Genomic DNA, 27,495 nt, shown 5'->3' with positions numbered 1-27,495 from the left:
TGGCGCTGATCTATTGACTTTTAGCACCGGGGTAGACGGTTCACTTAGAATAAACGCATGTATTGACAGGAACTTGCGGGTAATTTAATAAATAGAGCTATGGACAACCCTAAACGCTCTTCGTCAATTGTTCAAAAGAAAGCTGAGGCAGCTGTAGCTTTCACTCTAAGCTATCTCTATTGTCCTGCATTAGAAATCTCCGCTCGCACTCAACGAATAGATACAGCCAGCTAGAAAAAGCCCATTCATAAAAAACATCAAAAGTGCCATAGGCCAAGCATAACAGTTCGTAGCACTCAACCACCTTAGTGCGCCAACAGAAATCCACCCCTCATACCCTTAACTAAACCGATCCCATCCCCTGGGAGTATCTCGCGACACCCCCAACATTTAGTCGGAGTCCGAGCTGGAGCTGCTGCTCGACCCACCCCTCTTCCTGTGCTTCTTGTCCTTCTTCTCCTTCTTCTTCTTCTTGTGCTTGCCCTCCAGGACATTCGCTCCAACTGCTCCCGCAACTCCACCGAGAACCGTTCCGAGCATACCTCCACCCATCTGGTGTCCCAAGAATCCACCTCCGGCACTGCCGATCAGCGTAGCTCCCAGACCTCTGTCACCCTCCTGTCCGCCACCCGGATAGGCTTGACCAGGAGCGCCGTACTGGCCCTGCTGCTGGTGTCCCTGAGGCGGGTAGCCGCCCTGTTGCTGGTAACCGTGTTGTTGCTGGGAGTTTGGGTCGCCGCGGTTGTCGTAGCCGCCTTGGTGCTGGGGCGGGTACTGGCCCTGGGGAGGGTAGCCTTGGGGTGCGCCGCCGTGCTGGTTGTAGCCTTGTTGTTGCTGTTGGCCGTATTGGTCTTGGTGTTGAGGGGGGTAGCCTCCTTGTTGCTGGGGAGGGTATTGTTGTTGCTGTGGAGGATAGCCGCCTTGTCCCTGGGGAGGAGCGCCGTAGTTCTGTTGCTGGTTGTAGCCGCCGCCGCCGCCTCCGTAGTAGTCGTTGCTTGACATTTTGTTGCTTAGGTCGGTAGGTTGAGGAAGGGAGACGTAGGTTGTGGTTTGGATGGAGTTTGCTTGATGGAGGCGATGATGAGGATGGGGAGGAGGATGATTTATAGGTGTGAGTGAACGGGAGATGAAGGATGAGAGATATACTTACCTCAGAGGGCTGAGATTGCTTACGCACCAGGGCTTCATGTGGAGGGGCCTCCCGCCCCGCGAGTGAATCTACCTGGAGGGGTTAAGGATTGTCGTGGGGGAGCAGGGGTGAGCCACAGCCCAATGATTCTGTTGTTGGTGGTGGGGAGCTCGGACTGCACAGCCTCGAATTTCATAATAGCGTGTCTTCAGCCACACATTCACTTCGTGTGCACCCATATACGAACTACGACTCCTCCTACGCCACTACTATGAATCGGCTTGACCCGAGAGGCTGAGCTGTTTCTATTGTTATTACACGCATCACCTGGCCCTGGACCGTCATTCTAAAAGCCAATATCTAGTGCCCTTTTGCCGCCGTGTTGGTTGGGCCCTATACGGCAATTAGGCGCGTTGGCAGCCACTTGGCCTACGTGAGAGTGGGCTTGTGACGGATATCCGGCATGGACACGGGAGAGATGGAGCCTCGAAAGCCGAGAAGTGGTATTGTATGACTACTTTGGTGGTGAATGTGATGCATCAGTCTGTGGTCTGACAACTGGCGAGATACTCTTGCATAATGCCATTCTATAGAATATATGCAACAAACTAGCCAAGAACATCATAAGTGGGCATGCAGACGATTCAGATACAATGAAAGCAATCGCTCCTCTCCCTCGTCATTATGCAGATGTAGCAGAACAGTAAACCATCCCTTCGCTGACATATGAGGGCTCTAATCGTCATCTAATTCCCACCAGCGCTCCCTTGACCCTCTCTCCCTCGGTGCCATGAGCAGCCTCTCATGGGCAGCGTATCTACGATGTAGATCGATCTCATCATCCGAGTAAAATATCTCGTCGTAGGGAAAGTCCAGTTCTTCTTCGATGAAGCGATATGGCATCCTGCGTCGTTCGAAGGGGTTCCTCCAGTCAAGGTCGTCGTCCAAGTCATCTGCGAAGTGAACGCGTCGACGACCGCGGGGGTGGTGGTGGGGCGGACGGTGGCTATGATGGTGTCCATGAAAGTGGTGAGGGCGGTCATGGAGGATTGGCCTCAGCGATTGTTGCCTCAATTCATCTCGCATATGTTGAAGATGGGGATTATGATGTACAACGTCCAAATCGTGAGAGGTTAATCGTGGCCCAGCCACGATATCTTCGTGCACCCTCTCAGGTAGAGGTCTCCGTACCCGGCCAGTTCTGGGCGGTGGATAGTCATCATCTGAATCTAGGTAAATCTCATCTCTGACACGGTCGTCAAATCGGCCGTTGTAACCTCCGGCAGAACCAGGCCCTTGGCGCTGGACAAGGTCGGCATGCTCTGGATAGAGCCGTGGATTCAGTTGATCGAGGTCATCGTAACATGGATCTGTAGCTTGGTATCGTGGGCTAATAGTTCGCCTTGGGAGGATGGGTAGGCGCTCGACTGGCTCTTGAACAATGAGCGGATCGTAGAATGGGGTGCGGCCAAGCCTAGATATTCCCATCTTCCATCCCGGAGGAAGAATCTCTGCACGTAAATGTCTATCTCGCCACCCCGGGCTTCTGTTGGCCATCATGTCGTATACGATTCTACCACCAGGGTCTATTTTGGATTAGTAGGTAGAGTCTGATTCAGGTCGGGATACCGTACAGTCCAAATATCGTCTATAGTCGACCATTTTTCGGATATGCAGCTGCAGAGTGAGTATGATCGCACAGCATATGCAACTCAGGTGTGGCCCAATAAATGAGGCGTTCGAGAAAGAGCTCAGGGCTTCAGGAGTAAATCTCGAATCCTAAACGGCCTCAATATTGCCAACAGGAAAGATACGACGAAATCGACTCCCTCGCATTCGCGCCTTTTGGGATTTAGGAAGAGAAAGAAGAGCGTTTGCCTGGGGGAAAGAGATCAAAATAATATATAGAACCGAACAGTATCGGAGCAATCACAAGCAGCTGATCTTTGCTCCGTCTCACCAAATATACACAACCAAACAATAGTGCGCTTTCGGTCCATGGGGCATCGTGGCAGTAAGCCGACATGATCCCCGAGGGAGCAAACCAAATACATGAAAATGAAATATGCCTCTCTGTACCACTCCAGGCGCAGCTGCCAAGGTCCCGCCACCTGTCAATGTGATGAGGAAATGAAAGAATCTGCTGCCAGAGAAATGGCAACATGGAGGACAATAGTATCCAGCGCATGTGCCGACAGAGAAAACGGAGATTTCAAGAGAAGTCGGCCAATTTTTGGGGGTTAAATTGGACGACGGGATCAGCCTGCAAGAAGGCGAGCGGAGAGGGAACATAATGGGACGGAGTATATGGCGACCTACATGTGTGGCCAACTCAGTTGTTGTCGGTGAATCAACACGTTCCGTTCCATACGAACGGAACCATCCATATCGTAGATATAGAATAAATAAAATGTATATTGCGTATATATGGTTATTGTAACTGTATGATGTAACTTTGTTGATCCAGATCCATCGACAAATCGGTAGAAACCAACAGTCACAAACTATTCGCCTCCTCCCTCTCTTTATGCATCTGACATTTCGCCAAAAACGGATTGGCGTCGACTCGTCTCCCGACGCCGCGTTCCTGACCACCAACCTACCAACCTCCGGATGCGCCAGATCGCGCTAAGCCCATTTAGCGCTTCTTTTCTACCACCAATACACACTTTCTTCGCCTTCATTTTGAACATCAGCATATACTTGGAGCACAGCAGCACAGCATTGACAATCAAACAACTTAATCGATCCCCAACAACAATTTCTCCACCGTCTTCAGAGACTCCCAATCTCAATCTTCCTACTACGAAAGGCCTCCTTGTTTTTGTGTTTTTAACAGCGCATATCCTACACTTTTACATCTTAAAGACGATACCGTCACCACCTTTGGTACTTCAGCAATAGCTCTCGTACCATATCCCAAACAACCAGCAATGCCTTCACATTTGCCCTCGAGCTTCGCATCTGCTGCGGCAGGTCAATCATCCCGCGACACACGACCAAGTGGCAGAAACGAACCGCGAGGAGGCGGCGACTGGTACGTTATACGCGATCTTTGCCCCTCACGCGAGCGATCTCGATGGATGCGGGAGATTGTTATTAGCATTTGGAGCGCAACTATTGCACTACTCTACTGGCTATATATCACATGCGATACTGGCACTGCTCATTAATACACTCCCCATCTATGCGCCGCGTTGGTGAAGACCCTTGCAGGGTGTAACTGACTTTTGTATTAGGGCCAGGAAGGAAGCTCGATCCTCAAACGGCACTTTGACGCTCCGTCGATCCTCTACGAACCCTAACGCTGTCCCCGGACAAGCTGTGCCGCAAGTCGAGCAATCAACCACATCATCAGCGTCGGATTCATTCTTCACTCAATATACCAACAACCCAGGAAGCGAAGCGCCAGTTGACACGCGATATTCGAAAGACGCGATTCTTGATATCTACAAAGCGCACCAGTCTTCGGTTAGTTCTAACGACGACGTCGCGAGATTATTTGTGAATAACTGGAATCCCGAACAGCAGAATAGCTCGGGTGCAAGAGGTTGGGGGAAGTCGAACGATACTAGGGACCATAATCACGGACCCGAAATCTGTTGGGATCAAAGTGGCGAGGTGCAACCTATTGGCCTTCAAGATATGTCGGACGTGGAAAGATCTGTAAGTACCGGCGATGGATGTGTGTAGACCTCCATCTGACGATTTTCTAGATTTTCACCAACGACGTCAACTCGCCACTTAAGCCACTTTCGCAGAATACCAAGGAGCAAGGGACACCTGGGGGAGCTACGAACGGACGGAAAACATCCGTCTCTCACGGTCAGGGAGGAGCAGCTGGGCCTTTCGGAGTTACACCCCCTACGCCTGGTCGACCCGGAACTCGACGTAGGGAGACCGGCGAATCTGTTGGCTACATCTCGCTCACGTCACCCGCAACCATGAGCAGATTTAACCGAGACGAACCATCGCCATTTTTCAACCGGAAGGCGGGTGATAAAGATTCGTTCCAGGCAGACGATCGTGATGACGGAGTGAAGCACGGCCAGACGTCTCTTCCGTTTGGTGGAGTGTCCCGCAGCAACACTGCTGGAAGCGGCCTTGGCAATGGGCCTGCTTCCCCGTGGGGAGCTCCAACTTCCGGTGCCAATATGTCTACTATGGGAAGCTTTGGAAGCTTTGCGCTTCCGTCCGGTTCGAACCCTCCAGCGACTCCTGGCGAGAAGCGCCCGGCGTTTGGGAGAGGCGAGAGTAGACTTGCCCACCTGATGCCGAAGGAAAGCTCCGAGGAGCTATCGTCTAAAGGCGAGAGCCTTCGATCTGATGCCGCTAAGTCGTGGAGGGCAAGAGCTCGTACTGATACCGATCCATTTGATGATGAATCGATCAGACCGGGAAGTGCGGCTCTGGGAGGCCAGGATATCAGCCCTCCGTTAAGCCAAAACCGTCGGGCCCCTGGACTTGATACTCCTAGTCGCCAGGCTTCAGGCGACCTTGGGATGTCGGATGCCCCAGGGTTCCGGGATGGGATGCATGGCCATGGAATCCACACTCCCCATGAACGCCTTGGAGGGCATCGTGGGTTGGAAAGCCCGACGGAAACCAACCCTTACGCCAGCCCACCGGATGAGCGGGCCCAGCGCGAAGAGGACGAGGCCAGTATTGGAAGCAACCCCATGCACCAAGCTCGTCCTCATGGCTTAGGTGGGGTTGGGGAACAGGCTTCCAATCCATTTGGGGGGCTTGCTAGAGGCTTCCCCAACGCGCCTTTCGATGGAAGTGACCGCAGCCAGACTTCCAGCGCCACAGGCAGCAAGGGATTCCCGTCTCTTGGCGCTGGTGGTTTGGGTGGACTTGGAGGTTGGCCAACAAGCGCCAATCCTATTGGCACCCCTGACCGGGAGCGGTCATTCCAAGGCGCGTTTGGCAACTCAATTTTCGGGCCCATGGGCGACATGCAATCTCCCAGCTTGGGTGGTTTGGGGAACCTGGGGCCTGTATCGGGCGGTCTTTCTGGGTCAAACACGATTGGTCGCGGTAGCAAGCTTGGGTCGCTTTTCCCGGCGGCGATGCAGGCGCAGATGCACACCACTGAGGCTGATCACCAAGGGGAGGATCAGCGTCAAATGAGCAACTTCGGGGCCATTGGCAGAAATGCATTTGGCCCTCCAAGAGAGACCGACAGTCCCTTGAGATCCGGAAGAGGAGTATTTGATGATCTGTTCCAGGCATCTGATTTCCGTCAAGGCCAGCACCCTCCTACTGAAGGAGCTCAGCCCCAAACCGCTTCTGGTTCCCAACCGCCATCAACTTCGCAGACTCCAGGTCAAGCTTATCAGCAAGGTCAGACCTCGGCAGAGCAGACACCGACCCCTGGCAACCTTCCACAGACTCAGCAGCGCACTATGGTGATGCCCGATCGCATGCGCTGGGTCTATCTTGACCCTCAAGGACAGACGCAAGGCCCTTGGTCTGGATTGGAAATGCACGACTGGTACAAAGCATCGTTCTTCACGCCGGATTTGTCTGTCAAGAAACTTGAAGACGTTGAGTTTGAACCTCTTGGTCAACTTATTAGAAGAATTGGGAACTCTCGTGAGCCATTCCTGGTACCCCAGATTGGTATCCCTTACGGTCCTGTTACTGCTCAGTCTGGAGCTCCATTTGCGCCCACTGCTACGACTGGTGCGCCCGGTCCTCAACCCGGAGCTGTCCAGCCTCCGTTTGCCGGGGCTTTCCCAAGCTTCGGTACAACTTTGACAGCGGAGCAGCAGAACAACCTCGAGCGCCGCAAGCAAGAGGAACAATACCTCATGGCGCGCCAAAGGGAGTTCCTTGCACAGCAGCAGGTCAACATGAAGCAGATGCAGATGCCAGGAGGCCTCCCATCGGCTCTGCACCACCATTCCAGCGCCCATAGCTTGCAGAGCCAGCCCAGCTTTGGCAGCATTACCTCTCCGATTGGCCCTATCATGCCACAGCAGCAGATTCCAACTAGCGGCTCCAGCTTCTTTGACGCCAGTGCTCGCCCAGCACCTACTACTGGTTCAAACCTACCACCTGACTTTTTTCGCGAAGATGAGGTTGCGAGACTAAGCCTACAGGACCGCCAGCAGACTTTTGGTGCCCCAACTGGCGCCACGCAAGCATCCCGCACTCAATTGCCTGCTATATTCTCGCAGCAATCTCAAGCACAGGCGGCCGCATCTCAGCATCAGGCGCATTCCGAAAATGATCCCCAAGGATTCCGGGCACGCCTCCAAGAGTTTGAGCAGCTCCGAGCCCAACATGATATGGAGCAGGCCGAGCATGCGCCTGCGCCTGCGACCACTGAGCCAATCCGCCCACCCCAGAACCGTCAACAGTCCCGCACGGAAACCGTTACCACTGAGACCGAAGTTTTGGTAGAGCGTAAGGACCAGGAGGAGGTTTTGTCGCTTACTGAGCAGATTCAAAAGGCTGCTTCAGCAAAGCAGACTCCTCAGCCAGAGTCTCCATGGGCGAAGGTTTCCAGTGGCCTGCCAATGCCATTCCCGCCACCACCGCAGTCAACGACTCCTCTCCCTGCCCCCGCTGCTCAGCGCGGCCGATCCAACCTTCCCGAGACTCTCCACGCGGGAACTAGGTCTAGATCTGAGACACCTGATACTTCAGCTGCTCCGCCATCTATCGCCCCGTGGGCTAAGGAGCCAGTTGATGCTCCAAAAGGCCCTTCGTTGAAGGAAATCCAAGAGGCTGAAGCTAAGAAGGCCGCCAAGCTAGAGGAATCTGCCGCTGCAGCTCGCCGTGCTCTCCTGGAGCAGGAGCTTCGTGCTCAGCCAACCGCCGTTGCTCACGGGCTACCAACCACCTCTACCTGGGCCAGCAGTGCCTCGCCAGTCGGCCCTGCCGTTACTGCCACTTCCACTTGGTCTAAGGCTACCACTACCAAGGTGCAGAACCCAGTGCCTGCAGCCACTGCCAGCAAGAAGACCCTTGCCGATATCCAAAGAGAGGAGGAACTTAGAAAGCAGAAGCTTGCCGCAGCTGCCGTTGCGGCCGCCCCAGCCTTACCTTCCGGCGGAAAGCGCTATGCAGAGCTTGCAAGCAAGCCCACTGCTGGACAGCCAGCAATGAACTCTGCTTGGTCTACGGTTGGCGCTGGTGGAAAAGTCAAGATGCCTGGAGGTCCCGTCGTCGCTGCTCCATCTCCTGTGATGCGCCCGGCCAGTTCTACTGCCGGACCAACACTTGCCAAGGTGGCTAGACCAGCTGTCATTGAGAACCGAGCCAACACTAGCTCCGCAGCGCTTTCAAGCCAAGGTGGAGTATCCACTGCCCAACAGGAGTTCACCAAGTGGGCCAATGCGGCGCTTGCCAAGGGGCTCAACACTGATATCAATGGTAAGATCAATGCATAATCCTTTTCCCAATATATAATACTAACTTCTTCACAGTTGACAACTTTGTTCAAATGCTCTGCGAGTTCCCAGGCGAGCCAGGTGTCATCGCTGATAGCGTCTACGCCAACTCCCAACTTATGGATGGTCGCCGCTTCGCAGACGAGTTCCTCCGCCGCAAGAAGCAGGCCGAGAAGGGCATTGTTGAGAGCGCCGGTGCCGGGTCGACGGGCTTCTCTACCGCAGGGTCGGGAAGTGCGTCTGCCGGTGGGTGGAGCGAGGTAGCCAAGAAGGGGCCAGCCAAGGTGGAGGAACCAGTCGCGTCTGGGTTCAAGGTTGTGCCCAACAAGAAGAAGGGTCGTAAGTGATCGTTCTGTGTGTTATTATTTGACTGTGATGCAAATGTATCAATACCATGGCCTACTGCATATCGAGTACTAGTTAAGAAGCGTCATCACAGGGATGGAGCGGGTTGTTTCGTCTGTTAGAGTAGCTGTATCTGTATTATGAGTAATAATGAATTATTGTACACTACGACTGTTGAGATTTACTGTCATATCCGTTCAGATGGCATCCCGGTGATCATGTTAGAACTGCACACCATTTGCAATGAGTGAATGCGCCTTATCAACCAACCTAATTTCTAATAATCTTCATCCTCTATGCCACCGTGCCTGAAGATGTATGCCAGGCATATTCACATGTGATCCATTAATTGCAAATATCAATTAAAATAAACCTCCGTTGGAGTTCGGTATAAAGTCGGTAGAATACGTACAGTAATGGGTGCCTTCCTTTACTCCATACTCGCGGCCCGGTATAATACTGTGCCCTGTGGTGATTTACGGCTACCATCCCCCCAATGCCGTCATTGACCTCGGTAGTGTAATGCGGGGGCTCGCTCACTAATCCGCGAAATATAATATAATAGACCTAGTAACCCATTGAGCCAGCAGATTGTATAATTTTGCTCTAATAATATACATATATCGAAACAATATAGTAACTCACAATGCCTCTCGCACTCAGCATCACCAAGGCGGAGGGGAAACCAGGCGTTGTCTACCACCCGTGAGAACCACCCAACACAACCCCCCCCAACCACAACTAACGCGCCTTCTCCAGACTTAAATTAGCCAATGTAGAGAAGCGCACTCCAGCACAGGGAGAAATCCAAGTATCGATCTTGACCGCCGCCCTCAACCACCGCGACCTCTTCATCCGCCAATCGCTCTACCCCGCCATCTCCTTCACGACCCCCCTCCTCGCCGACGGCTGCGGAGTAGTCACCTCCGGCTCCTCCAAACTCAATGGAAAGCGGGTTATTCTCACTCCCGCCCATGGCTGGGAATCCCAGGTCAGCGGCCCGGAGACTTTCATTGGGATCCTGGGGGGAACGACATTGAACGAGGTTGGCACAGCGCAGGAGGTCGTGGTTTTACCCGAGACAGAGGTGGAACTCGCACCGGAGCATCTCAATGATGCGCAGGCTGCGGCACTGCCGCTCACTGGGTTGACTGCGTGGAGGGCGCTGGTGACGAAGTCGGGAGAGGCGATTGAGGGGAGGAATATCCTGGTTACTGGCATCGGTGGCGGTGTGGCGCTTAATGCGCTGCAGTTTGCTGTGGCGAAGGGGTGTAATGTCTGGGTTACGAGTGGGGATGAAGGGAAGATTAAGAAGGCGGTGGCGTTGGGCGCGAAGGGGGGAGTGAGCTATAAGGGCGCGGCGTGGGATAAGGAGTTATTGGCCATGTTGCCGGAGGAGAGGAAGTGGATTGATGCGATTATTGATGGGGCGGGAGGAGATATCATGAAGAGGAGTGTTAGGTTGGTGAAGCAGGGGGGTGTGGTTGTGTCTTATGGTATGACGCTGGGGCCGAAGATCGATTTCCCCATGTCGGCTGTGTTGAAGAATATCGACCTCAAGGGATCGACTATGGGTTCAAGAGTGGAGTTCAGGGAGATGGTGAGATTCGTCAACGAGAAGAAGATTGTGCCTGTCGTGTCGAGGGTGGTGGATGGGTTGGATAACTTGAAGGGCGTGGAAGAGCTGTTCCAGGAGATGAAGCAAGGAAAGCAGTTTGGCAAGTTGATAATCAGGATTAAGAAGGATACCGGAAGCAAGTTGTAAAGGTAATAGTAATTATGCCAACTAAATGAAATGAATCAACGTATTTATGATCAGTCATGGGGCCACTGTGGTTTTACAATCCTTGCGCCAGTTTGTTTGTTGTACACATTTCATCATGGAAGGTCCATCAGATAAATGATGCTTCGGAATGAGTTCGGTGTATTATCTCGACGGATAGAGCCATACTATAGCGGTGGATCACTTCGAACGAACGGGTAATTTAAGTTTGACATAATATAATACACCTATTAAAACGCTGGTATGGCGTATTCCAATGGTTCCCTCGCGCTCTCCCATGCCAGCCAATCTGATCTCGTCGTCCTATAAGCCACGTCAGTTCATGTAGTCCACAGTGCTTCGTATCCCCATGGAGCATAATACGTACGGTAACAACCCCATCTGGTTTACTTTCCAGATTCCCAAGCCAAACGATGCTATCTGCATTGCCACATATGCCGCCTTCACCAACATCAACTTCTGCGCTGTTCCCTCGCTTTCGAACCGTTGGAACGCCGAATTTGTCGCCAGTAGTCCCATCAAGGGGTTCTTAAATGCCATCACAACCATCATAATCGAGAATATTTGAAGCCCATTGCCCGACATATACATCATGAAGCCAGTCATGGGGATCTGCTTCACTGGTGCCAACGCGACCTCCCATGCCTTCTTCAGCTTAAGCGTGTCTGTTTCTTCTGTCGTAGGTGGTTTGCGCGCATTCTTGCCTGCCGCAAGTTGTTGCTTCTAGTACACATTAGATTTGATTCTTGAAATGGCAATTGAGCTCTGGGGTGGACGAGGCTGACTTTTGATCCGCTGGTAGGAGCCCCTGTAAATCCCGGTGGATCCGGGATAGCTGAGGACTTTGGCTTCGAGATAGGAGGGCTATTGAGGTCGATAACCCATTGCGGGGGAGGTGGAGGCGGGGCCATGGGTTGAGACATGTTGGCTGGTTGATGGCCTTAATGTGAAGTGTTCTGGGCTGGACTGTACGTATGTCGTCGGTGGGCCGCGCGCCTGTCGAGGTCCCGCTAAGGTAGGAATGAGCTCAGGCCGTATCGTCGCGCGCTTGCGGATTGGATTATTAGACGTAGTCAGCACCGGCCATAACGACAACGGACAATATCCCCTATCCACACTCCTACAACACGATCTCTATATTTATTTTCGATACACGGCTTTGAATGCGCGGATTGGAGCGATGACTAGATAATTGCGCCTCACGACCTGTACTAACGAGGCGAGCGAGCGAGTGACTTGCTGCGAGTTGCCGGTTGCGCGCCAACGCTCCCCGTTGGTTGCTTGTGGAGGGGTAACAGACACACTTTGGTCACTGACCAGAAGACCAAGGCAAGATGAGTTCAGGCGGGGGAGATGCCAAGCTCTTTGCTAGAGTACGTCTTTATTATTCCATTCATGTTCCATTCCATTCCTCGTTTGATATTTCTCGAGCGCATCGCTCTCGGATTCGATATTGTCATCAAATGCCTTGGGACACTTCGCCGCACGATGCGCCACGAACCACACACTGTCCAGAGAATCTCTGATCAGTCTCAACCATGGCGATGTTTGCCCCTGCGCTTTACTTGCATACATATAACTTACCCAAAACTCGACAGGGCAAGGTGGCGGAGCTGCGACAGGAGCTCAACTTTGGGGGAAAGAAGGACAAGAATCACTCGGCGAAGAAGATCGCGCTGAAAAAGATCGTGGCAAATATGACGATGAGCAATAATGATATGGTGGCCCTCTTCCCAGATGTGGTTGCGTGTATGGATATACAGAGCTTGGAGATAAAGAAGATGTATGTGCAACTGGGAGATACACATGCCGGGGCTTCGCAGGGTTGTGACGATGCTAACAGAGATATAGGTGCTTCTTGTTCCTCGTCAACTATGCCAGAATGAAGCCGGAGACTGCAGTCAAGGCCCTTCCGACGCTCGAGGGTGTAAGTTAGATTCTTGGAGAGATATTCCGCCCCGATTTACTGACTTGACACAGGATATGAAAGATTCGAACCCTCTAGTCAGAGCGCTGGCACTTCGAACAATGTCGTATATACATGTCAGGGAGTTTGTGGAAGGAACAGTTCCGCACGTCAAACATTTGTTGAAAGACTCGGACCCATATGTGCGAAAGACAGCTGCGTTTTGCGTGGCTAAGCTATACGATCATGACAAAGACTTGGTTGAGAGATCAGATCTCATCGAGAGGCTGAACTCTATGCTTAGAGACGACAACCCCACCGTAGTTGCGAGTGCGTTAGCCAGTCTCATGGACATATGGGAGCGAAGTGATGCGATTAAGCTTACCATAGACTATGGTAATGCATCAAAGATGGTCCAAATCCTCCCGGATTGCTCAGAGTATGTTACCCCGCTACCCTTTCGCCTCACAAAGCTAACAATGACAACAGATGGGGCCAGACATATATTCTGGAGGCATTAATGTCGTATGTGCCTCAGGAGAGCTCTGAGGCTTTGCTCCTTGCGGAGAGGATCGCCCCTAGGCTGTCGCATTCGAACTCTGCCGTTGTGCTCACTTGCATAAGGGTAATTCTGTACCTTATGAACTATATTAAGGACGACAAACAAATAACGGCTCTGTGCCGCAAGCTTTCGCCCCCTCTGGTGACTCTTCTGGCCAAGGGTCCAGAGATCCAATATCTAGCTCTACGAAATGCACTCCTTATTTTGCAACGGCGGCCGGAAGTTCTCAGAAATGACATCCGAGTCTTCTTCTGCAAATATAACGACCCTATCTATGTCAAAGTTACGAAATTGGAATTAATCTTCATGCTTGCAAACGAAAAGAACATCAGAGAGGTTTTGACGGAACTTCGAGAATATGCGACTGAGATCGACGTTCACTTTGTACGGAAATCAGTGCGAGCTATCGGAAAATTGGCTATCAAGATCGAACCCGCCGCAAAGCAATGCATAAACACCCTTCTCGAGCTTGTCGCGACTAAAGTCACATATATCGTTCAGGAGGCCACTGTGGTCATTCGCAACATCTTCCGTAAATATCCGGATCAATACGAATCCATAATATCCACACTCTGCGAGAACTTGGACTCTTTGGACGAGCCCGAAGCAAAGGCTGCTATGATTTGGATTATTGGCCAGTACGCGGCACGAATCGAAAATTCGGATACTCTTCTGGAAGACTTCCTAGACACCTTCGCGGACGAGCCAGTTGAAGTTCAACTTGCCCTCCTCACTGCGACAGTGAAGCTGTTCATCCAGCGCCCTACAAAGGGCCAAGATCTCGTGCCGAAGGTGCTTAAGTGGGCGACCGAGGACACTGATAACCCAGATCTAAGAGATAGAGGTTATATGTACTGGCGCCTCCTGTCCTCGGATATGGCAGCTGCAAAAGAAATTGTTATGGGCGAGAAACCACCCATCACGGCCGAAAGTGAGAAACTAGACCCACAGACGTTAGAGGAAATGTGTCTCGTGGTAGGCACACTAGCTACAGTATACCTGAAGCCTGTTCAGCAGGTATTCCGAACCGCAAGGCCTCGTCGCCTGGCAGAAAGCCCAGCCCTCCAAAAGAACACGCTGCCAGGATACACAAACGGCTTCGGACCGGATTCTCAAAAGACTCTTTCAAGTCTAGGGATGGAGGTTCGACCCGCCGATGCCGCTGTACGCAATATCATGAACGGGAATGCCGCGAATAACAACAACCTTGCTGCTGCAGTTAGTGCCGCAGATGAGTTCTTTGCGGGGGTTGGGAACCGCCAGATGGCTGCTATGAACGTCAATGATGGCGACGAGGGGTTCGGCGGCAGCCCAACACAAGGGACCCACAATATGGGCTATGTGGTGAACCAGAACCAGCCGCAACAGATGTATGCGCCTGTTAGTGGACAAGGGGCTAATGGGGATTTGTTGTCGTTGTAAGCCCGGCGGTGTATATATCATGGGACGGTTTTAGTTATAGCGCATTCATATTTTGTTTGCATGAACAGCAGCAAGCATACTAGCTTTTGTTTTATTTTGGGGTTCAAACTAAAAATCAAAAATTATCTATATTTATGTATATATGTATTGTGTATCTATATTTGGTTGTAAAGAATATTCGCCACTAGTCGCCACGTCCCTAGATTTCGACCAAGACTTACTTAAAAATGGCTTATTTAATTTGTTTTTCTGCCAAAGTATGCGAGGACCTAGTATTGACCACAACATCGTGATCTTTCTAGTTGGCATTACTGTATAAATATTTATCGGAATCACGTATGGAGCCAAGCGTTGGCAGCTGGATGTGAAAACAATGCCATGACATAATCCAGGGACTTGGCTCCGCAAATAAAACACCGCGCCAACCTTGGGGGTGACCTAGACCCCGCTTGCCTTGTATCCGTCCTAACGTTTGGCTACTGGCTACGTACCTACGAGATATTATTTCGTGCTGACATATTCTACAACTCTCTTCACACATCTGCGTTTTGCTAGCTACCGTTACTTGCTTCATGGCTCGAGTTGTTGCATCTTATCACTGCGTTACCGTCACACAGCACATGTCGTTCAGCTAATACTCTTCGAACATGGCACCTACACCACCAGGGCCCAGCAGCCCAGATCCGGCAACTCCACGACCTGATCAGTCTCCTTCGCCCTCAATTAGAACCCAAACCCCAAATCTTCATGCGCCAGCGCGTCCAAGCCAACTGCGTGAAGCGCATACGCTCTCTTCGTCGCCAGACCAGGGAGTGAGTAAGCCGGGCGATGGCATTGGCGGTGTTGACGGCAACAGCGATAACAACAGCAACGACCAATCCCCTCCTAGTACCACCACCCCTACCGCTGGACAGACCGGCCCGCAGACAAAAGACAAAGATACCGCCTCCAGTTCCCCAGAAGTTCAAAGCCAATCTAGCCCGTCGCACTCCAGAGAGCCGAGAAACTGGCTCGGTCGCCCTCCAAAGCTGGCTCGAGATGTTTCACGAGAGTCCACACCATTGCTACAGAGACCACTAGAGATTTCATCAGAACGGGCACATGAAGGGCCTTGCGACCATGGGACTTTTAGCCCTAATATGATAAGCAGACCAGCAAGCATTAAAAGCCAAGAGACAACAGACTCCGCTAGAGACAGAGGCTTCTTTCGTAGTGTTGCAGCGGGAATTGCACCGTCGAATAATGCAAAGAGGAATACAACTGCAAGGCTAGCAGAAGAGCATGGGTTAACACTGAACAAAACTATGTATGTCTTCCCCCTCACTTCCTGGTCACTTTCATAGTAGAGGGTCGCGAGTAATTATATGGCGATTTTGCTAACATACCCTCCATAGGTACGTGACATATTATGTCCCATTTTTTGCTTGGATACAGCAATATAAGTGGGCGTACGTGCGCGGAGATCTTATCGCTGCAATCACTGTGGCATCGTTTTACATCCCGATGGCACTCTCGTTAGCCGCTAACTTGGCCCATGTGCCCCCGATCAATGGCCTCTACTCCTTCGTCTTCACCCCTCTGATATACGCATTCCTCGGCAGCTGCCCGCAAATGGTAGTAGGGCCCGAGGCCGCTGGTTCGCTCCTCGTTGGCTCCATTGTGAGCTCTACCACGGACGTCGGGCATGAAGATGGCGTGGCGCAGGCGCAGGTGGCTGGCTTGGTGACGGGTCTGGCTGGTGCAATAATTTTTATCGCTGGCATGACTAGACTGGGCTTTTTGGAGAATGTGCTTAGTCGCCCTTTCATGCGCGGCTTCATCTCATCAGTTGGCTTCATTATCTTGATTGACCAATTGGTTGAGGAGATGGGCCTTGGGAGGATTGCGAAGGAAGCTGGAGTGACGCATGGAAGCAGTGTCGAGAAGCTGGGATTCCTGTTTTCGCATTTTAACGACGCACATAAGCTAACATGTGCTGTTGCGGGTGGGAGCTTTCTTATCATCATGATATGCAGGTATGTTTAGACGTACTAACAAGTAAACGTCCAATTGCTGATACTATTATAGGGAAATCAAGAGACGACTTCAACCTCGGTACCCTAATGTCGCATATATCCCGGACCGCTTCCTTGTCGTGGTTCTCTCTGCCGTCCTCTGTTATCAATTTGGCTGGGACCAACGCGGCCTCAAAGTTCTTGGCGACATTAAGTCTGCAGCTGGCGGGAACTCTTTCCCATTCCGCTGGCCTTTCCGGACCTCGAATATGAAACACATTCGTGATTCTTTTGGGACGACCTTTGTGATCGCTCTTCTCGGGTTCTTTGAATCTACAGTGGCGGCGAAGGCACTCGGCGGTGGAGAGAGTAAGAAAGGCGATGGAATTCAAGGCATCCAATTGAGCGCGAACCGCGAGCTTATCGCGTTGGGATTTGCAAACCTGGTTAGCGGCTGCTTCATGTCCCTGCCAGGCTTTGGAGGCTACGGGCGAAGTAAAGTCAATGCGTCAACTGGGGGGAAGACTCCGATGAGCAGCATCTTTCTAAGCCTCATCACTATTATCTGCATTCTGTTTCTTTTGCCATACTTCTACTATCTACCTGTAAGTTCTCCCCGAACTTACCATTATTCTAGCATGCAAAATAGTATTGTACTAACAAAAAGCAGAGAGCGGTCTTGTCTTCTATGATTACTGTCGTCGCCTGGAGTCTTATAGAAGAAGCCCCTAGCGACATAAGATTCTTCTGGCGTATCCGAGCGCTTCCGGAGCTTGCTCTCATGGCCATCATTTTCTTGTCGACAATCTTCTACTCCCTTACCTTCGGTATTGCAATTGGAGTTGGTCTCTCGCTCTTGTCCGTAATCCGCCACTCGACCCGCCCTCGCATTCAGATTCTGGGCAGACGACCGCACACCAACCACTTTGAAAATGCAGAATCCCACCCAGATGATTTGGAATTTATCGAAGGGTGCCTGATTGTAAAGATCCCAGAGCCTCTTACGTTTGCCAATACTGGCGATTTGAAGAATCGCCTTAGGCGACTGGAATTCTATGGGACTACAGCTGCACATCCTGCCCTCCCACGCGTTCGCCAGGAGTACCATAACAAGAACATTATCTTCGACATCCACGGCGTGACGGGCTTGGATGGGAGTGGAGCACAGGTTCTAGTGGAGATAGTGGAAGGCTACAGGCAGCGAGGCGTGCGAGTGTGGTTTTCAAGAGGACCTACGGAGGGAGAGGTGTGGGAATTACTGGTGAGGAGTCGTATCGTCGAGATGATAGGCGGTGAAACTCACTATGTCAATGATGTCGGAGACGCCCTGAGACTGACGGAGACCGTCGAAGGCTCCTCGTCGGGTGACGAGCATGAGTCGAGAATCGAGGGCTCTGGTTAGTTGCTTGGCTGGTGGGGTCGATTGGAGTTTTGAGTTTGGGGTTTGATTCTAGTTTTGGGTTTGAGTAATGTTCTCCATGTTGAATAGCGTTGATACCATTATATTAGACAAACGGCAAGTAAATGAGGAATAGAAGGTAGTTGTAGATACAAATGGCGTTAAATTCAATAAATTCAAAGCATTTATTGATTTGGTGTATCCTCCAAGGTGTACCCCGCATTGCGGAGGAGTGTGGAGGCGAGACCGCGGCATGCTTACGTCATCCGCCTGATTCTCCAAATTTAGGCCGACTAGTGGCGGAAAAGGCCGGTCACAGAAGATGCCGAGGTCAAAAACACCAAGGCGGCTCGGCCAAAAACATAATATAATCCCCCCCCAACCCCAGATTCCCCAACTTCATTCCCTCTTTAAACCACAAAAGTCTCTGTAATTTTTAAAGCATTATCATTATCCGTCAAGATGACTGAACGCCTCACCAACATCCTCAAGCACATCACCCCAGGCTCTGGCCTCTCTACGATGTAAGTTTAAACCCCAACTTGATTACTGAACATTCCCCGCCTTCCCCGGAAACAACGGCATGATGCTGATTATTGCACAACAGCACATCTAAGAATGCTGATGATATTGTGATCACACTCGCCGCTCGCACAGCGCTTGGAAAGGCTGGCAAGGGAAGCTTCAAGGACACCAACTTGGACTTCCTGGTGTACTCGCTGTTGAAGAAGGTTATCGCTCAAAGCAAACTCGACCCAAGCTTGATTGAGGATATCTGCCTCGGAAACGTACGTTCACTTCCCCAACTGTAGCCTGTGAAAGCTCGTCAGCCAGCGGTGCTGGCTCATGTGAAACTCTGTATCTAACATCCACCAGGTCAACAATGGCAAGGCCGCTTATATCGTCCGTGCTGCTTCCCTCGCTGCCGGAATCCCCAACACTTCCGGTGCATACTCTCTAAATCGCTTCTGCTCCTCCGGTCTCAAGGCCACCCAGGACATCGCCAATGCCATCGCCGAGGGCTCCATCGAGATCGGTGTTGCCATTGGCGCAGAGTCCATGTCTGAGGTCACCGACGGCCCCATGAAGCCCTTCCACGCTGATATCATCTCCGGCTCGCAGGACGCCGCCGACTGCATGCAGCCCATGGGCCAGACCTCGGAGAATGTCGGCAAGGACTTCAACATCACTCGTGAGAGACAGGACAGGTATGCTGCGGAGTCTTACCAGCGTGCCGAGAGGGCACAAAAGGCTGGATGGTTCGACGACGAGATCATCCCTATCGAGACCACCATCAAGGACCCAAAGACCGGAGAGGAGAAGAAGATCATTGTGTCAAAGGATGAGGGTATCCGCTACGGCACCACCTTTGAGTCTCTGTCTAAGATTCGCCCGGCGTTCCCCCAGTTTGGTGACAAGTCGACTGGTGGCAACTCCTCGCAGGTGACTGATGGTGCCGCCGCTGTCATTCTCATGAAGCGCTCGACCGCCATCAGGCTCGGCCAGCCCATCGTGGCTAAGTTCGTCGGCGCCACCGTTGCTGGACTCGCACCCCGCATCATGGGTATTGGCCCATCTGTTGCCATCCCCAAGCTGTTGAAGCAGCACAAGCTTTCCATCGACGACATCGATGTCATCGAGGTCAACGAGGCGTTCGCGTCGATGGCAGAGTACTGCAAGGAGGTGCTTAACCTGCCGCATGAGAAGATGAACCCCCGTGGTGGTGCTATTGCCCTCGGTCACCCGCTGGGATGCACTGGAGCGAGACAGATTGTCACAGGACTGAGCGAGTGCAGGAGGCAGAACAAGAAGATTCTGTTGACTAGCATGTGTATTGGAACTGGACAGGGAATGGCTGGTCTGTTTGTTAACGAGCAGTAAAGGGGTCTAGATGCTGAGGTTATGAAAAATGTAAAATGAATGGGGGGATATTTATATACTCATAGCAGCTTTGGAATGTACGATGCAAACAATACCATTACTTTGTTTTACCACTTCAAGACCACCTCTAGTCGTACTAGAAATAAACACAATAAGTTGCACTGCTCGAACGGGAGCGCTCCAGCCTGTTTCCCAAGCAAGGATATTGAACCGAGGCTTCCCCCTCACGGCACAACTGCCTATAAGCCCCCTTTGAAATCCCGTCAAGAGTCATTCGGCGAATTATCTGCGGAGACCTACTAGAGATGTCAGCTGTAGCTGACCTACTTAAATACGACTCTGTTACACCCAATGGCGGGCGACAGCGAGAACAAGACACCAACAGACAACTTTAATGCTGCCATTATGTTCCTGTCACCGTAGTATCTCTGTCACCGTAGCACCTGTGCCACCGTAGTACCTCTGTCACTGTTGAATCTGGTAGTCCAACGGCAGCTAATTTTTTGATGGCCTGGTGTATTCGAGGATATATTCAGGGGGTTTATTTGGGCGCCCACCAGAACCATGCCTGGATGAGTATGCAAGAGTGTTGATCGATTCAGGAAATAGAAGGACTGGAAATAAGGGGGTTATTTATAGCTTCGAGCCAGTTACTGGTGGTGAATATGACGCATATATTTCTTCTATTATATCACACAGGAATATTTTGACATTTGGAAAGAGACAATTCAGAGCTTGTCTTTCCGCATGGGACATCTAAAAGAGGATGGTAAAAGCGATACCTTGACTCGTTCATTCTTACTCTCATGGGCACTTGCCACACTTCTATCCACCTTACTCGCTTTAGATTCCGTCTCTGATGCCATGTACCCCTCTCTTGCTGTCGTCTGCTCTGCGTCAGCACCCGAAACTAGTTCTCCCACTTGCAGATATGGCACTTATATCCCAGTTTCATAGATACATCTTTCAGTGCGTTGCCTCCCAGTCCATTTACAAACAAGTACACAGGTTTCTGCGATTGGGACAAAGGGCTACTTTGGTTTCGTTCTGGAAGCATGCATCAGGCTCGAGGGACAGGGAATACACGTAACAAACAGCCGGCATCTTTACAATTGCGCTTTGGTATTACTAGTATACCACGAGACCCCACGCTCAGAGATCTCCCGCTCATCCCTTGAAAACCATTCAACGGCAGGGGAACCAAGTCCGGCCACGCACATATCTTGGCCTCCCTCGGCGTATTTGACATTACCCAACCTTTAGGCCAGCTCTCTCCCATATCCCATCACCCTATGTCCGTCCCCTCGAATATTCCTCGTCGCTGGGAAGTCGTATTCCGCCCTTTTGAAAGCCTGCTTGCCAAGTGCCAAGTTCCCAGACCTCGATGTTTTGAAAGGGGATGAATAGCGGCATAATTAGCCCTTTCCTTTATTATACATATTTTGTTGAAAAAAAAAAGAAACAATGAGCTTGGATGCTATGTGTATTTTGCCGTAAGTCATAAGAGTGGTGAGTTTGGGCTTTCATCTACGAGTGACGCCGTTGAAGCAGCTCAATACCTAGTCATATATTAGCAACCCACTCCTGGATAAATATTTGCACGAACATACCGTATCAGAAATCACGCCCTGGTTATAAAGATGCTTGCTGATCCCCTTGACCAGTTCCATCTGCTCCTCCGCTGTCAATTGGATGGCGGTCTCAATAACATCTCCCAAGGTGACGTTGTTAAGAGCAATGAAGCTGTGGTAATACATGTAGGCGAAGAATCCCATAATGAACTGGCAGTCCATACGGTCGGTGATACCACCGTGCCCTGGAATAGAATCTCCGAAGTCCTTGATCTTGAAGGTCCTCTTCAGCCCAGATGCGAAGAAGCCACCAAACGGCGCAATCAGGGAAGCAAAAGTCGCAAAGACCAGAATGTGGAATTGCATGGGTGCGATGCGGACCGATGAAGCAAATGGAAACCAGATTGGCAGCGGGTACTCTTGAGTTAAGAATACTGGGTTAACCTTGCAGTGGAGTCCAGTCCAGATGTTTGCCCCAAGGTCGTTCACAGGGCAAATGAAGTAGTCGTATCTCATGAGCACATTTGTGAGGAAGACACCGAAGATGACCGTGAGGACCCAAGCACCAACAAATCCCTCCACTGTCTTCTTCGGGGACAGCTTAATGAGCTGGGTACGTCCGAAAGTGATACCACAAAGGTATGCGAAGATGTCGTTGCAAATGACCAGGGACACTGGCAAAAAGAACCAGACCATTCCTTCGAAGATGTTGTTCATAATAAAATGCGTCTGGACAACGATAAGATAGAGTGCCATGTGTGTCCATGCGAACTGGGTGAACTGGAATCGGTAGTGGCCGGCTTGAAGGGATGCGACGAAGAAGACGAATCCTATAGAGAACCGGTCAGCACAGCATCACAGTGGTTATGAGGAAACTACTCACCAATAACATAAAGAGTAAAGCTGATAAACCTGTGGTGAGTCGCGAATGGCTGAAGAACCTTATCCACCAGTACAATATGCTTGAAATAATATATGACGCTCTCGCCGTAAAGGAAGTACATCGTGGTCGCTAACCAGTACCAATTCAGGGACTTTGTGAACCGTAACCTCCGCGCCCGACTGGGCACATTGGCGATGGCAATAACCTCCTTGAATGATACGATTTGGATTGCTGTGACAATGGCGATGATGTAAAGATGTCCCATGCCCAAAGCTAAGAAGAAGAACGCAACCATGACAAGCGTCCATATCGTTCTGGTAATGAAGGTCTGCTTCTTTTTCTCGTACTCTTGCGCCTTCGTCTGTTGAAGCTAGACACATACATTAGCACACACAGAGAGTTTTATCTGTGGTAGAAGGCCTCACCTCGTTGGAAACATCGCCTCCAGCTCCCGTCTTCTGCTCCAGTGTATGCTCCGAGGAACCCTCACTTATGTCCGAGAAGCTGCTTCGCCGTCCTCCATCAAGTCCCGTTGCGCTTCCATTCCTATGGTTAAATTTGACATTACGGCGCGTTTTGCCCATTTTTGAGGATTTCCGCGCGTGCCGGCGCAAGAGTTCGGGGTCTTTTGATCCGTTGTCGTGTTTTGCGATTCAGGGTTCAACAATGTGGTGATCGAAGAATTCAAGGAGAGGTCAACTTTCAAGGGGGCGATTTGAAAGTTACTGGTCTAGAAATAAAAGGCCGTGGATCGCAAGGGGTTATGGCGAAAACTGAACTGTGGCTTGAAGATGCCCCTTTGACGTCTGTTCCGATGCCCTTTTCGTAGCGTTGGTTGTTAAATTGTAAGGCGGCCGCTGACGCAGTTAGTTTTCTTAGCTTTGCCGCACAAGCTCCATACGTAATCTAGACAGGCGGTAAATCTAGCACGTGTAGGCTGTTTTGGGATATATCTTGATCGTTAGAAATGCAAGCACCATAAATCCAGATATTTGGAATATTTGATAACAGTAGAAATAATGCCTTTTTACTATATTAGACCATTGCTTTCGTTGTTATTTGCCCATATGTATACCAGTTCCAAGCTTTTTGAACTGTGGAGACTCGGACTGTCGGGCATCCGAATCTGTAAGCGGTGACATCTGGCACAATTCACGTATTTACGTCCCGCCTTGAGCAACAATCGCGACTCTCAATTTCCCTTCAAGTGCTCCTAATGATTTCTCAATGGCATGGCGGACTCAGCCGACGGAGATGACTTCTTCTCCGATGATGGGCTAGATGGGTTAGCACCGGACGCGTTAGATGAAATCGAGAACAATGCAATCCGCTATACACAATATCAAGCCACCCAGGCTCTGACGCTGGCCCAGTCGTCTGACTATGGGGACGACCTCGATGATGAGGACCTCGATGATGCCGTAGTGTTTGATGGGGCGCAGGTTGATCCGACGAACCGGTTAACTCAATTCCAGTCGTCTGTTGCTATTCAACAAGCTCGCCAGTTCCAAGCACAACGGCCCAGTAGGAGCGAAACAGCACAACCTCTCTCAGATAGAAGCAAGATACAGCCTCAAAATAAACCTCTTTACAAAAACCCTCTCCCTACTTCTAGAAGTGTCACAGCTGGGCAAAGCACTCAACCAGACTATGGTCGCAGCAACCAGTCATACCAGAATGTGGATGGGGACGTTGAAACTCTGCGCAAGAAACTTGAAGAGTTGGAGCAAGAAAAAGACCAGCTAAGGCAAGACCTACTAGCCAAGACAGGCGAAATAAGTATTGTGCGAAGCAAGCAAGAACGACAAGTCAAAGAGCACGAGCGAGAATTGACTGCCCTTCGAAAATTAAACGCCGAAAACTCAACCAAGAACCAAAAGGCCATCGAAGCAGCAAAAGAAGCGGAAAAGACCAGAGCCACCGAACTAGAATTTGCAAAGAGAGATCTCTTCGAAGAGTCAGAAAAGGTTCGAAGTCTGATAAGACAGAAGGAGAAAGTAACTCTGGGGATAGAAGTTACAACACCAAAGAAAGACAAGACATCTGCTTTCAGAGACGGCTTCGATGATGATGAGATAAGATCTCCTTCGAAATTCAACGACAGGAAATCGAATCAGAGTTCGCCTAGGAAACCTGGCGCCAAAAGGAAAAGAAGGGGGCAGGAAAGCCCTGCTCCACCGCTAGATGTTGCGCCAGGAGAGACAGCTATAAACCGGGACGGGCAGGCTGATAGTTTGATACCCGGCGATGCTCTTTCAGAAAAGCTTGGTAAACCCGACGATAGTCTCGACTTCCTCAAAACTGTCTTGGATCACAAGATTGACCGAAACCATCTGAAGACCATTGAAGAGCTTACAAAGTTTGCATTTCCGTCCGCCCCTGACGAGTCTTTGACGTCATTGATTTTGGGCAAGCTTCCAACTTTAAGCACCAATCCGCCCAGTACGGACTTTCCCATAGAGCTTTGCGAGCTCATTATTTCTCTGTGGTCTCGCTGCTTGACCGAAAAATATTACAAGCCTATCTTTCTCCTTCTCGATCTCCTTTCCTTCGCTCTAGAGCTCCGCACGGTGGCCATTGCTCCGTTCATCCTCGACGCCCTACTACCCACCGCTCAAGAAACAGCAGTCCTCATTGCTCTTCCCCGTTTTAGACAGGAATCATACTCCAAATACGAAGCTGATATTGACCTACACGCCTGTCTTGTAACCATACACCTGGCCGCCCTTGGCTGTATATGCAACAAGGAATATACTACTCGGTTTTGGCGTCAGATGCGTCTCGACTTTGTCCTCATGACATTGAGCCAACACCAGCCCGTAGAGGACTTCGACATGATGCTGCAGCTCCTCGCCATGAGCGTGCTAAAAGACTCGATTGGCCCTATCTCCGTTGAACCTGACTCGCAGCCCGACCAGATGAAGTATATTCTCGACCGCGTCGGTTATCTCCTTGGAAACAACCCTGTCGCGTCAGAAGGCAAACCAAAGTGCGACGCAAAGACGCTGGCGAAACTGCGCTCACAGATTCTAACGACACTCATCTCATTCTCATATTCAACCATTGGTTCTGCCGCGCTCGCAGCTCACCCCCATGCGATAGGTCGCATCGTCAAAGCTTTGTCGGGCTCAATGGACGCACTGTACTCATATCCCTCGTTCCATGTCACCCTCTCTCAAATCATTACCAAGTCCATCCGTCTTCTCTATTACCTGTTCAAGAGACACCCGGAAATCGACATGCAGCAGAAGCTATCGGTGGTTCATGGAGGCAGTCAAAAGTACCTTATTGCACTGGCACGACTGAATTATACTGCTGGTGAGCACGGTGTCCTAGAGTACGGAATAGGTGAAGACACATCTCAGCAAGCGCACGAACTACTTGAGAATGCATTGACGCCCGAGGAGGGTGAGGCGGTTCATGATGCATTTGTAGATGCATAGAGTACGAAATGTTGCATCCGGAATGGCGCTTTGGAGGGTGGGTTTCAGGAGTTTTGGCGATTTGTGGCTTGGATATGGGTGAAATCTGGCTGGGTTCACTGGTTAGGTGTTTTGGGTTGTAAAAAGGGGTAATTATCACCTTAAGAGTTAGATCTCCCAATAAAAATACATCAGACTATAAGGTTTTTTCAGTAGAATTGGATTCATTCATAAGACAGGCAAGGCTATGACAATAGCACTTGGATATAGCTACATATTATACAATAATTTACATCGTATACAAAAGGCGTTCGAGGTCGCCACGTCATTACACACCATGGTGACACCTATTAAAGCTGTGCCGTAACCCCCAAAGCTCCCTTGTAACAATATCAAGCTACTAGCAGTGAACCCAATTTGTGATCACAGGAACTCTGTCCACGGAGCCTTCGAAGCTTAGTTGTCGCCTTTGGGTTGGACGGCGACAGGCGAAAATGACGCCGTGGTTGGAAAGGGGGTTGCATAGGCGTCGTGAACCTTGACAACTGGCGATGACTCCTGCGTCGGGATTTCATCCACGGATCCTTCTGAGGTGTCTACGAACCCATCTGCATCTACTTCCGCAAGTAGGCCAGAAGTCTGTCTCCTAGCAATCCCACTCCACAACCGTTCGAGGTCGAGTTCCGCACGCTTCTCCTCAACGAGCATCTGCACAACAATTTTGGTCCCATCGGTCTGGCGCCCAAAGCCCACAAACCCAGTATCCGGCTGTGTCACCTCACTCTCCGCATCCTTTGCACTCTCCACAGTCCCGACATTGACGCACACCCAGCCCGTCCTAACACCATCATCCGCATCGTCCTCATGCGGCATGCCTGTCAACTTCGCCTTCTTCGCCTTCCTCTTTAGCCTCAGCTTCAACTCGTTGCGGCCTAGGAGTCCATCTGCATCAGGGCGCAGCTTGTACTCTGTGCGTAGCCAGCGACAGAGGCGGTCGGCGGAAACGTGGAGGTGCTTCTCGCTGCGGGCGGTGCCAATAACCATGATGAGGTTAGCGCCGAGAGCAGGAGGGGGATCGAGTTTGCGGAGATCGAGTAGGGAGAGGTCATCGAGGCCGAGGTCAACAGAGATGCGTTCGAGGAGAGGTTGCAAAATTGCGGGTGGAGAGGAGGGGAGTTCGGGGATTTTCTGGCGCTCAGATAGGGTCGGGATATGGGTCGTGGGAGTGTCGACTTGGAGATACCATGGTGTTGAGGATGCCTGTGACTCGGCTTGGGTATCTTCTTCGAGTACTGGTTCTTCCTCTGGAGTTGCCTTGGTTTCAATCGCTTCTTGTTCAATTGCCTCCTCTGCGGCCAACTCTTCGGCCACAGCGCTTTCTGTAGCTTCGGTATGTTTCAAATTCGCGGCATAAGACACCCCAGTCGTCCCTAATGTTTGATGATCAAATTGTGACGAGCTACCGCTTGTATTGGAGGAATATCGAATCGAAGTCTGGGTTGCGCCTGGCGTCCTCCATAACCGGGTTGCAGTGGCGGTGTTCGCGTGCCACTGAACTCCAGCTATCGACGTGAAAGATCGTAATAACGAGGTCCGACAGTTGTTACATGCCGTTGCCCTTATGGCCCTGCTCACAGTTTGAACCATGGCCAGCGTTGTATATTGGAATTGGGAGTTGTATAAAGTGCAACAGTATATGGAATCGAGAAAAGGATGAATCTTCATAGATATGATTGGCTGAATTGGGACACCGCCTTCACTCCGTACTATACAAGCATTGGACCCCGTACATTAG

At 51.0% G+C, this 27,495-nt stretch overlaps 11 protein-coding genes across 11 annotated transcripts; 6 read left to right on the top strand and 5 right to left on the bottom strand.

Moving 5' to 3' along the window:
- Window positions 1–57: 57 nt before the first annotated feature.
- Window positions 58–1,509, bottom strand: VE01_01504 (uncharacterized protein). Its single transcript, XM_018271025.2, has one exon. The coding sequence runs from the start codon at window positions 1,000–1,002 to the stop codon at window positions 391–393; it is 612 nt and encodes a 203-aa protein (XP_018134049.1). The 5' UTR covers window positions 1,003–1,509; the 3' UTR covers window positions 58–390.
- A 61-nt stretch (window positions 1,510–1,570) lies between these two features.
- VE01_01503 (uncharacterized protein) lies at window positions 1,571–3,601 on the bottom strand. The gene is made up of 2 exons (XM_018271024.2): window positions 2,764–3,601; window positions 1,571–2,715 (listed from the first exon to the last, which is right to left on the bottom strand). The coding sequence occupies exons 1-2, from the start codon at window positions 2,789–2,791 to the stop codon at window positions 1,865–1,867; spliced, it is 879 nt and encodes a 292-aa protein (XP_018134042.2). The 5' UTR covers window positions 2,792–3,601; the 3' UTR covers window positions 1,571–1,864.
- Window positions 3,602–3,824: 223 nt separating this feature from the next.
- Window positions 3,825–9,048, top strand: VE01_01502 (uncharacterized protein). The gene is made up of 4 exons (XM_018271023.2): window positions 3,825–4,166; window positions 4,369–4,795; window positions 4,846–8,515; window positions 8,569–9,048. Exons 1-4 carry the CDS (start codon window positions 4,063–4,065, stop codon window positions 8,877–8,879), a joined length of 4,512 nt encoding a protein of 1,503 aa, XP_018134043.1. The 5' UTR covers window positions 3,825–4,062; the 3' UTR covers window positions 8,880–9,048.
- A 405-nt stretch (window positions 9,049–9,453) lies between these two features.
- Window positions 9,454–10,683, top strand: VE01_01501 (uncharacterized protein). The gene is made up of 2 exons (XM_018271022.2): window positions 9,454–9,582; window positions 9,637–10,683. The coding sequence occupies exons 1-2, from the start codon at window positions 9,524–9,526 to the stop codon at window positions 10,640–10,642; spliced, it is 1,065 nt and encodes a 354-aa protein (XP_018134044.1). The 5' UTR covers window positions 9,454–9,523; the 3' UTR covers window positions 10,643–10,683.
- Window positions 10,478–11,683, bottom strand: VE01_01500 (uncharacterized protein). Its single transcript, XM_018271021.2, has 3 exons — window positions 11,446–11,683; window positions 11,028–11,383; window positions 10,478–10,963 (listed from the first exon to the last, which is right to left on the bottom strand). Exons 1-3 carry the CDS (start codon window positions 11,581–11,583, stop codon window positions 10,891–10,893), a joined length of 567 nt encoding a protein of 188 aa, XP_018134045.1. The 5' UTR covers window positions 11,584–11,683; the 3' UTR covers window positions 10,478–10,890.
- On the top strand, window positions 11,574–14,738 carry VE01_01499 (uncharacterized protein). The gene is made up of 5 exons (XM_018271020.2): window positions 11,574–12,033; window positions 12,259–12,443; window positions 12,512–12,587; window positions 12,641–13,005; window positions 13,056–14,738. Exons 1-5 carry the CDS (start codon window positions 11,995–11,997, stop codon window positions 14,548–14,550), a joined length of 2,160 nt encoding a protein of 719 aa, XP_018134196.2. The 5' UTR covers window positions 11,574–11,994; the 3' UTR covers window positions 14,551–14,738.
- Window positions 14,739–14,819: 81 nt separating this feature from the next.
- Window positions 14,820–18,104, top strand: VE01_01498 (uncharacterized protein). Its single transcript, XM_018271019.2, has 4 exons — window positions 14,820–15,856; window positions 15,945–16,565; window positions 16,618–17,149; window positions 17,215–18,104. Exons 1-4 carry the CDS (start codon window positions 15,198–15,200, stop codon window positions 17,944–17,946), a joined length of 2,544 nt encoding a protein of 847 aa, XP_018134197.1. The 5' UTR covers window positions 14,820–15,197; the 3' UTR covers window positions 17,947–18,104.
- Window positions 18,105–18,319: 215 nt separating this feature from the next.
- Window positions 18,320–19,909, top strand: VE01_01497 (uncharacterized protein). Its single transcript, XM_018271018.2, has 3 exons — window positions 18,320–18,467; window positions 18,551–18,731; window positions 18,820–19,909. Exons 1-3 carry the CDS (start codon window positions 18,406–18,408, stop codon window positions 19,822–19,824), a joined length of 1,248 nt encoding a protein of 415 aa, XP_018134194.1. The 5' UTR covers window positions 18,320–18,405; the 3' UTR covers window positions 19,825–19,909.
- Window positions 19,910–20,573: 664 nt separating this feature from the next.
- VE01_01496 (uncharacterized protein) lies at window positions 20,574–23,336 on the bottom strand. The gene is made up of 4 exons (XM_018271017.2): window positions 22,704–23,336; window positions 22,279–22,648; window positions 21,435–22,225; window positions 20,574–21,383 (listed from the first exon to the last, which is right to left on the bottom strand). The coding sequence occupies exons 1-4, from the start codon at window positions 22,860–22,862 to the stop codon at window positions 21,348–21,350; spliced, it is 1,356 nt and encodes a 451-aa protein (XP_018134195.1). The 5' UTR covers window positions 22,863–23,336; the 3' UTR covers window positions 20,574–21,347.
- Window positions 23,337–23,345: 9 nt separating this feature from the next.
- Window positions 23,346–26,014, top strand: VE01_01495 (uncharacterized protein). The gene has a single exon (XM_018271016.2). The coding sequence runs from the start codon at window positions 23,511–23,513 to the stop codon at window positions 25,719–25,721; it is 2,211 nt and encodes a 736-aa protein (XP_018134192.1). The 5' UTR covers window positions 23,346–23,510; the 3' UTR covers window positions 25,722–26,014.
- ATP25 (ATPase synthesis protein 25 mitochondrial) lies at window positions 25,916–27,415 on the bottom strand. The gene has a single exon (XM_018271015.2). The coding sequence runs from the start codon at window positions 27,345–27,347 to the stop codon at window positions 26,157–26,159; it is 1,191 nt and encodes a 396-aa protein (XP_018134193.1). The 5' UTR covers window positions 27,348–27,415; the 3' UTR covers window positions 25,916–26,156.
- Between the last annotated feature and the right edge of the window lie 80 nt (window positions 27,416–27,495).

This window comes from Pseudogymnoascus verrucosus (assembly GCF_001662655.1).
Source record: "Pseudogymnoascus verrucosus strain UAMH 10579 unplaced genomic scaffold scaffold_4, whole genome shotgun sequence".
NCBI lineage: Eukaryota > Fungi > Ascomycota > Leotiomycetes > Thelebolales > Thelebolaceae > Pseudogymnoascus > Pseudogymnoascus verrucosus.
The sequence above is the reverse complement of the archived record's forward strand: the minus strand, read 5'-3'. Positions and strand labels throughout refer to the sequence as shown.

Excerpts from the sequence above, each read along its gene's own strand:
- VE01_01504 (XM_018271025.2), bottom strand. The coding sequence starts at position 1,002 with ATGTCAAGCAACGACTACTACGGAGGCGGCGGCGGCGGCTACAACCAG.
- VE01_01503 (XM_018271024.2), bottom strand. The coding sequence starts at position 2,791 with ATGGTCGACTATAGACGATATTTGGACT. Across the intron at positions 2,716-2,763 it reads CTATAGACGATATTTGGACT|ACCCTGGTGGTAGAATCGTA; the intron begins GTACGGTATCCC and ends AATCCAAAATAG.
- VE01_01502 (XM_018271023.2), top strand. The coding sequence starts at position 4,063 with ATGCCTTCACATTTGCCCTCGAGCTTCGCATCTGCTGCGGCAGGTCAA. Across the intron at positions 4,167-4,368 it reads CCGCGAGGAGGCGGCGACTG|GGCCAGGAAGGAAGCTCGAT; the intron begins GTACGTTATACG and ends CTTTTGTATTAG. Across the intron at positions 4,796-4,845 it reads TGTCGGACGTGGAAAGATCT|ATTTTCACCAACGACGTCAA; the intron begins GTAAGTACCGGC and ends ACGATTTTCTAG.
- VE01_01501 (XM_018271022.2), top strand. The coding sequence starts at position 9,524 with ATGCCTCTCGCACTCAGCATCACCAAGGCGGAGGGGAAACCAGGCGTT. Across the intron at positions 9,583-9,636 it reads CCAGGCGTTGTCTACCACCC|ACTTAAATTAGCCAATGTAG; the intron begins GTGAGAACCACC and ends CGCCTTCTCCAG.
- VE01_01500 (XM_018271021.2), bottom strand. The coding sequence starts at position 11,583 with ATGTCTCAACCCATGGCCCCGCCTCCACCTCCCCCGCAATGGGTTATC. Across the intron at positions 11,384-11,445 it reads CTCCTACCAGCGGATCAAAA|AAGCAACAACTTGCGGCAGG; the intron begins GTCAGCCTCGTC and ends AATGTGTACTAG. Across the intron at positions 10,964-11,027 it reads AACCAGATGGGGTTGTTACC|GACGACGAGATCAGATTGGC; the intron begins GTACGTATTATG and ends CGTGGCTTATAG.
- VE01_01499 (XM_018271020.2), top strand. The coding sequence starts at position 11,995 with ATGAGTTCAGGCGGGGGAGATGCCAAGCTCTTTGCTAGA. Across the intron at positions 12,444-12,511 it reads AGCTTGGAGATAAAGAAGAT|GTGCTTCTTGTTCCTCGTCA; the intron begins GTATGTGCAACT and ends ACAGAGATATAG. Across the intron at positions 13,006-13,055 it reads ATCCTCCCGGATTGCTCAGA|ATGGGGCCAGACATATATTC; the intron begins GTATGTTACCCC and ends CAATGACAACAG.
- VE01_01498 (XM_018271019.2), top strand. The coding sequence starts at position 15,198 with ATGGCACCTACACCACCAGGGCCCAGCAGCCCAGATCCGGCAACTCCA. Across the intron at positions 15,857-15,944 it reads TTAACACTGAACAAAACTAT|GTACGTGACATATTATGTCC; the intron begins GTATGTCTTCCC and ends TACCCTCCATAG. Across the intron at positions 17,150-17,214 it reads CATACTTCTACTATCTACCT|AGAGCGGTCTTGTCTTCTAT; the intron begins GTAAGTTCTCCC and ends AACAAAAAGCAG.
- VE01_01497 (XM_018271018.2), top strand. The coding sequence starts at position 18,406 with ATGACTGAACGCCTCACCAACATCCTCAAGCACATCACCCCAGGCTCT. Across the intron at positions 18,468-18,550 it reads GGCTCTGGCCTCTCTACGAT|CACATCTAAGAATGCTGATG; the intron begins GTAAGTTTAAAC and ends ATTGCACAACAG. Across the intron at positions 18,732-18,819 it reads AGGATATCTGCCTCGGAAAC|GTCAACAATGGCAAGGCCGC; the intron begins GTACGTTCACTT and ends AACATCCACCAG.
- VE01_01496 (XM_018271017.2), bottom strand. The coding sequence starts at position 22,862 with ATGGGCAAAACGCGCCGTAATGTCAAATTTAACCATAGGAATGGAAGC. Across the intron at positions 22,649-22,703 it reads GAGGCGATGTTTCCAACGAG|CTTCAACAGACGAAGGCGCA; the intron begins GTGAGGCCTTCT and ends GTATGTGTCTAG. Across the intron at positions 21,384-21,434 it reads AGGGCGTGATTTCTGATACG|GTATTGAGCTGCTTCAACGG; the intron begins GTATGTTCGTGC and ends ATATATGACTAG.
- VE01_01495 (XM_018271016.2), top strand. The coding sequence starts at position 23,511 with ATGGCGGACTCAGCCGACGGAGATGACTTCTTCTCCGATGATGGGCTA.
- ATP25 (XM_018271015.2), bottom strand. The coding sequence starts at position 27,347 with ATGGTTCAAACTGTGAGCAGGGCCATAAGGGCAACGGCATGTAACAAC.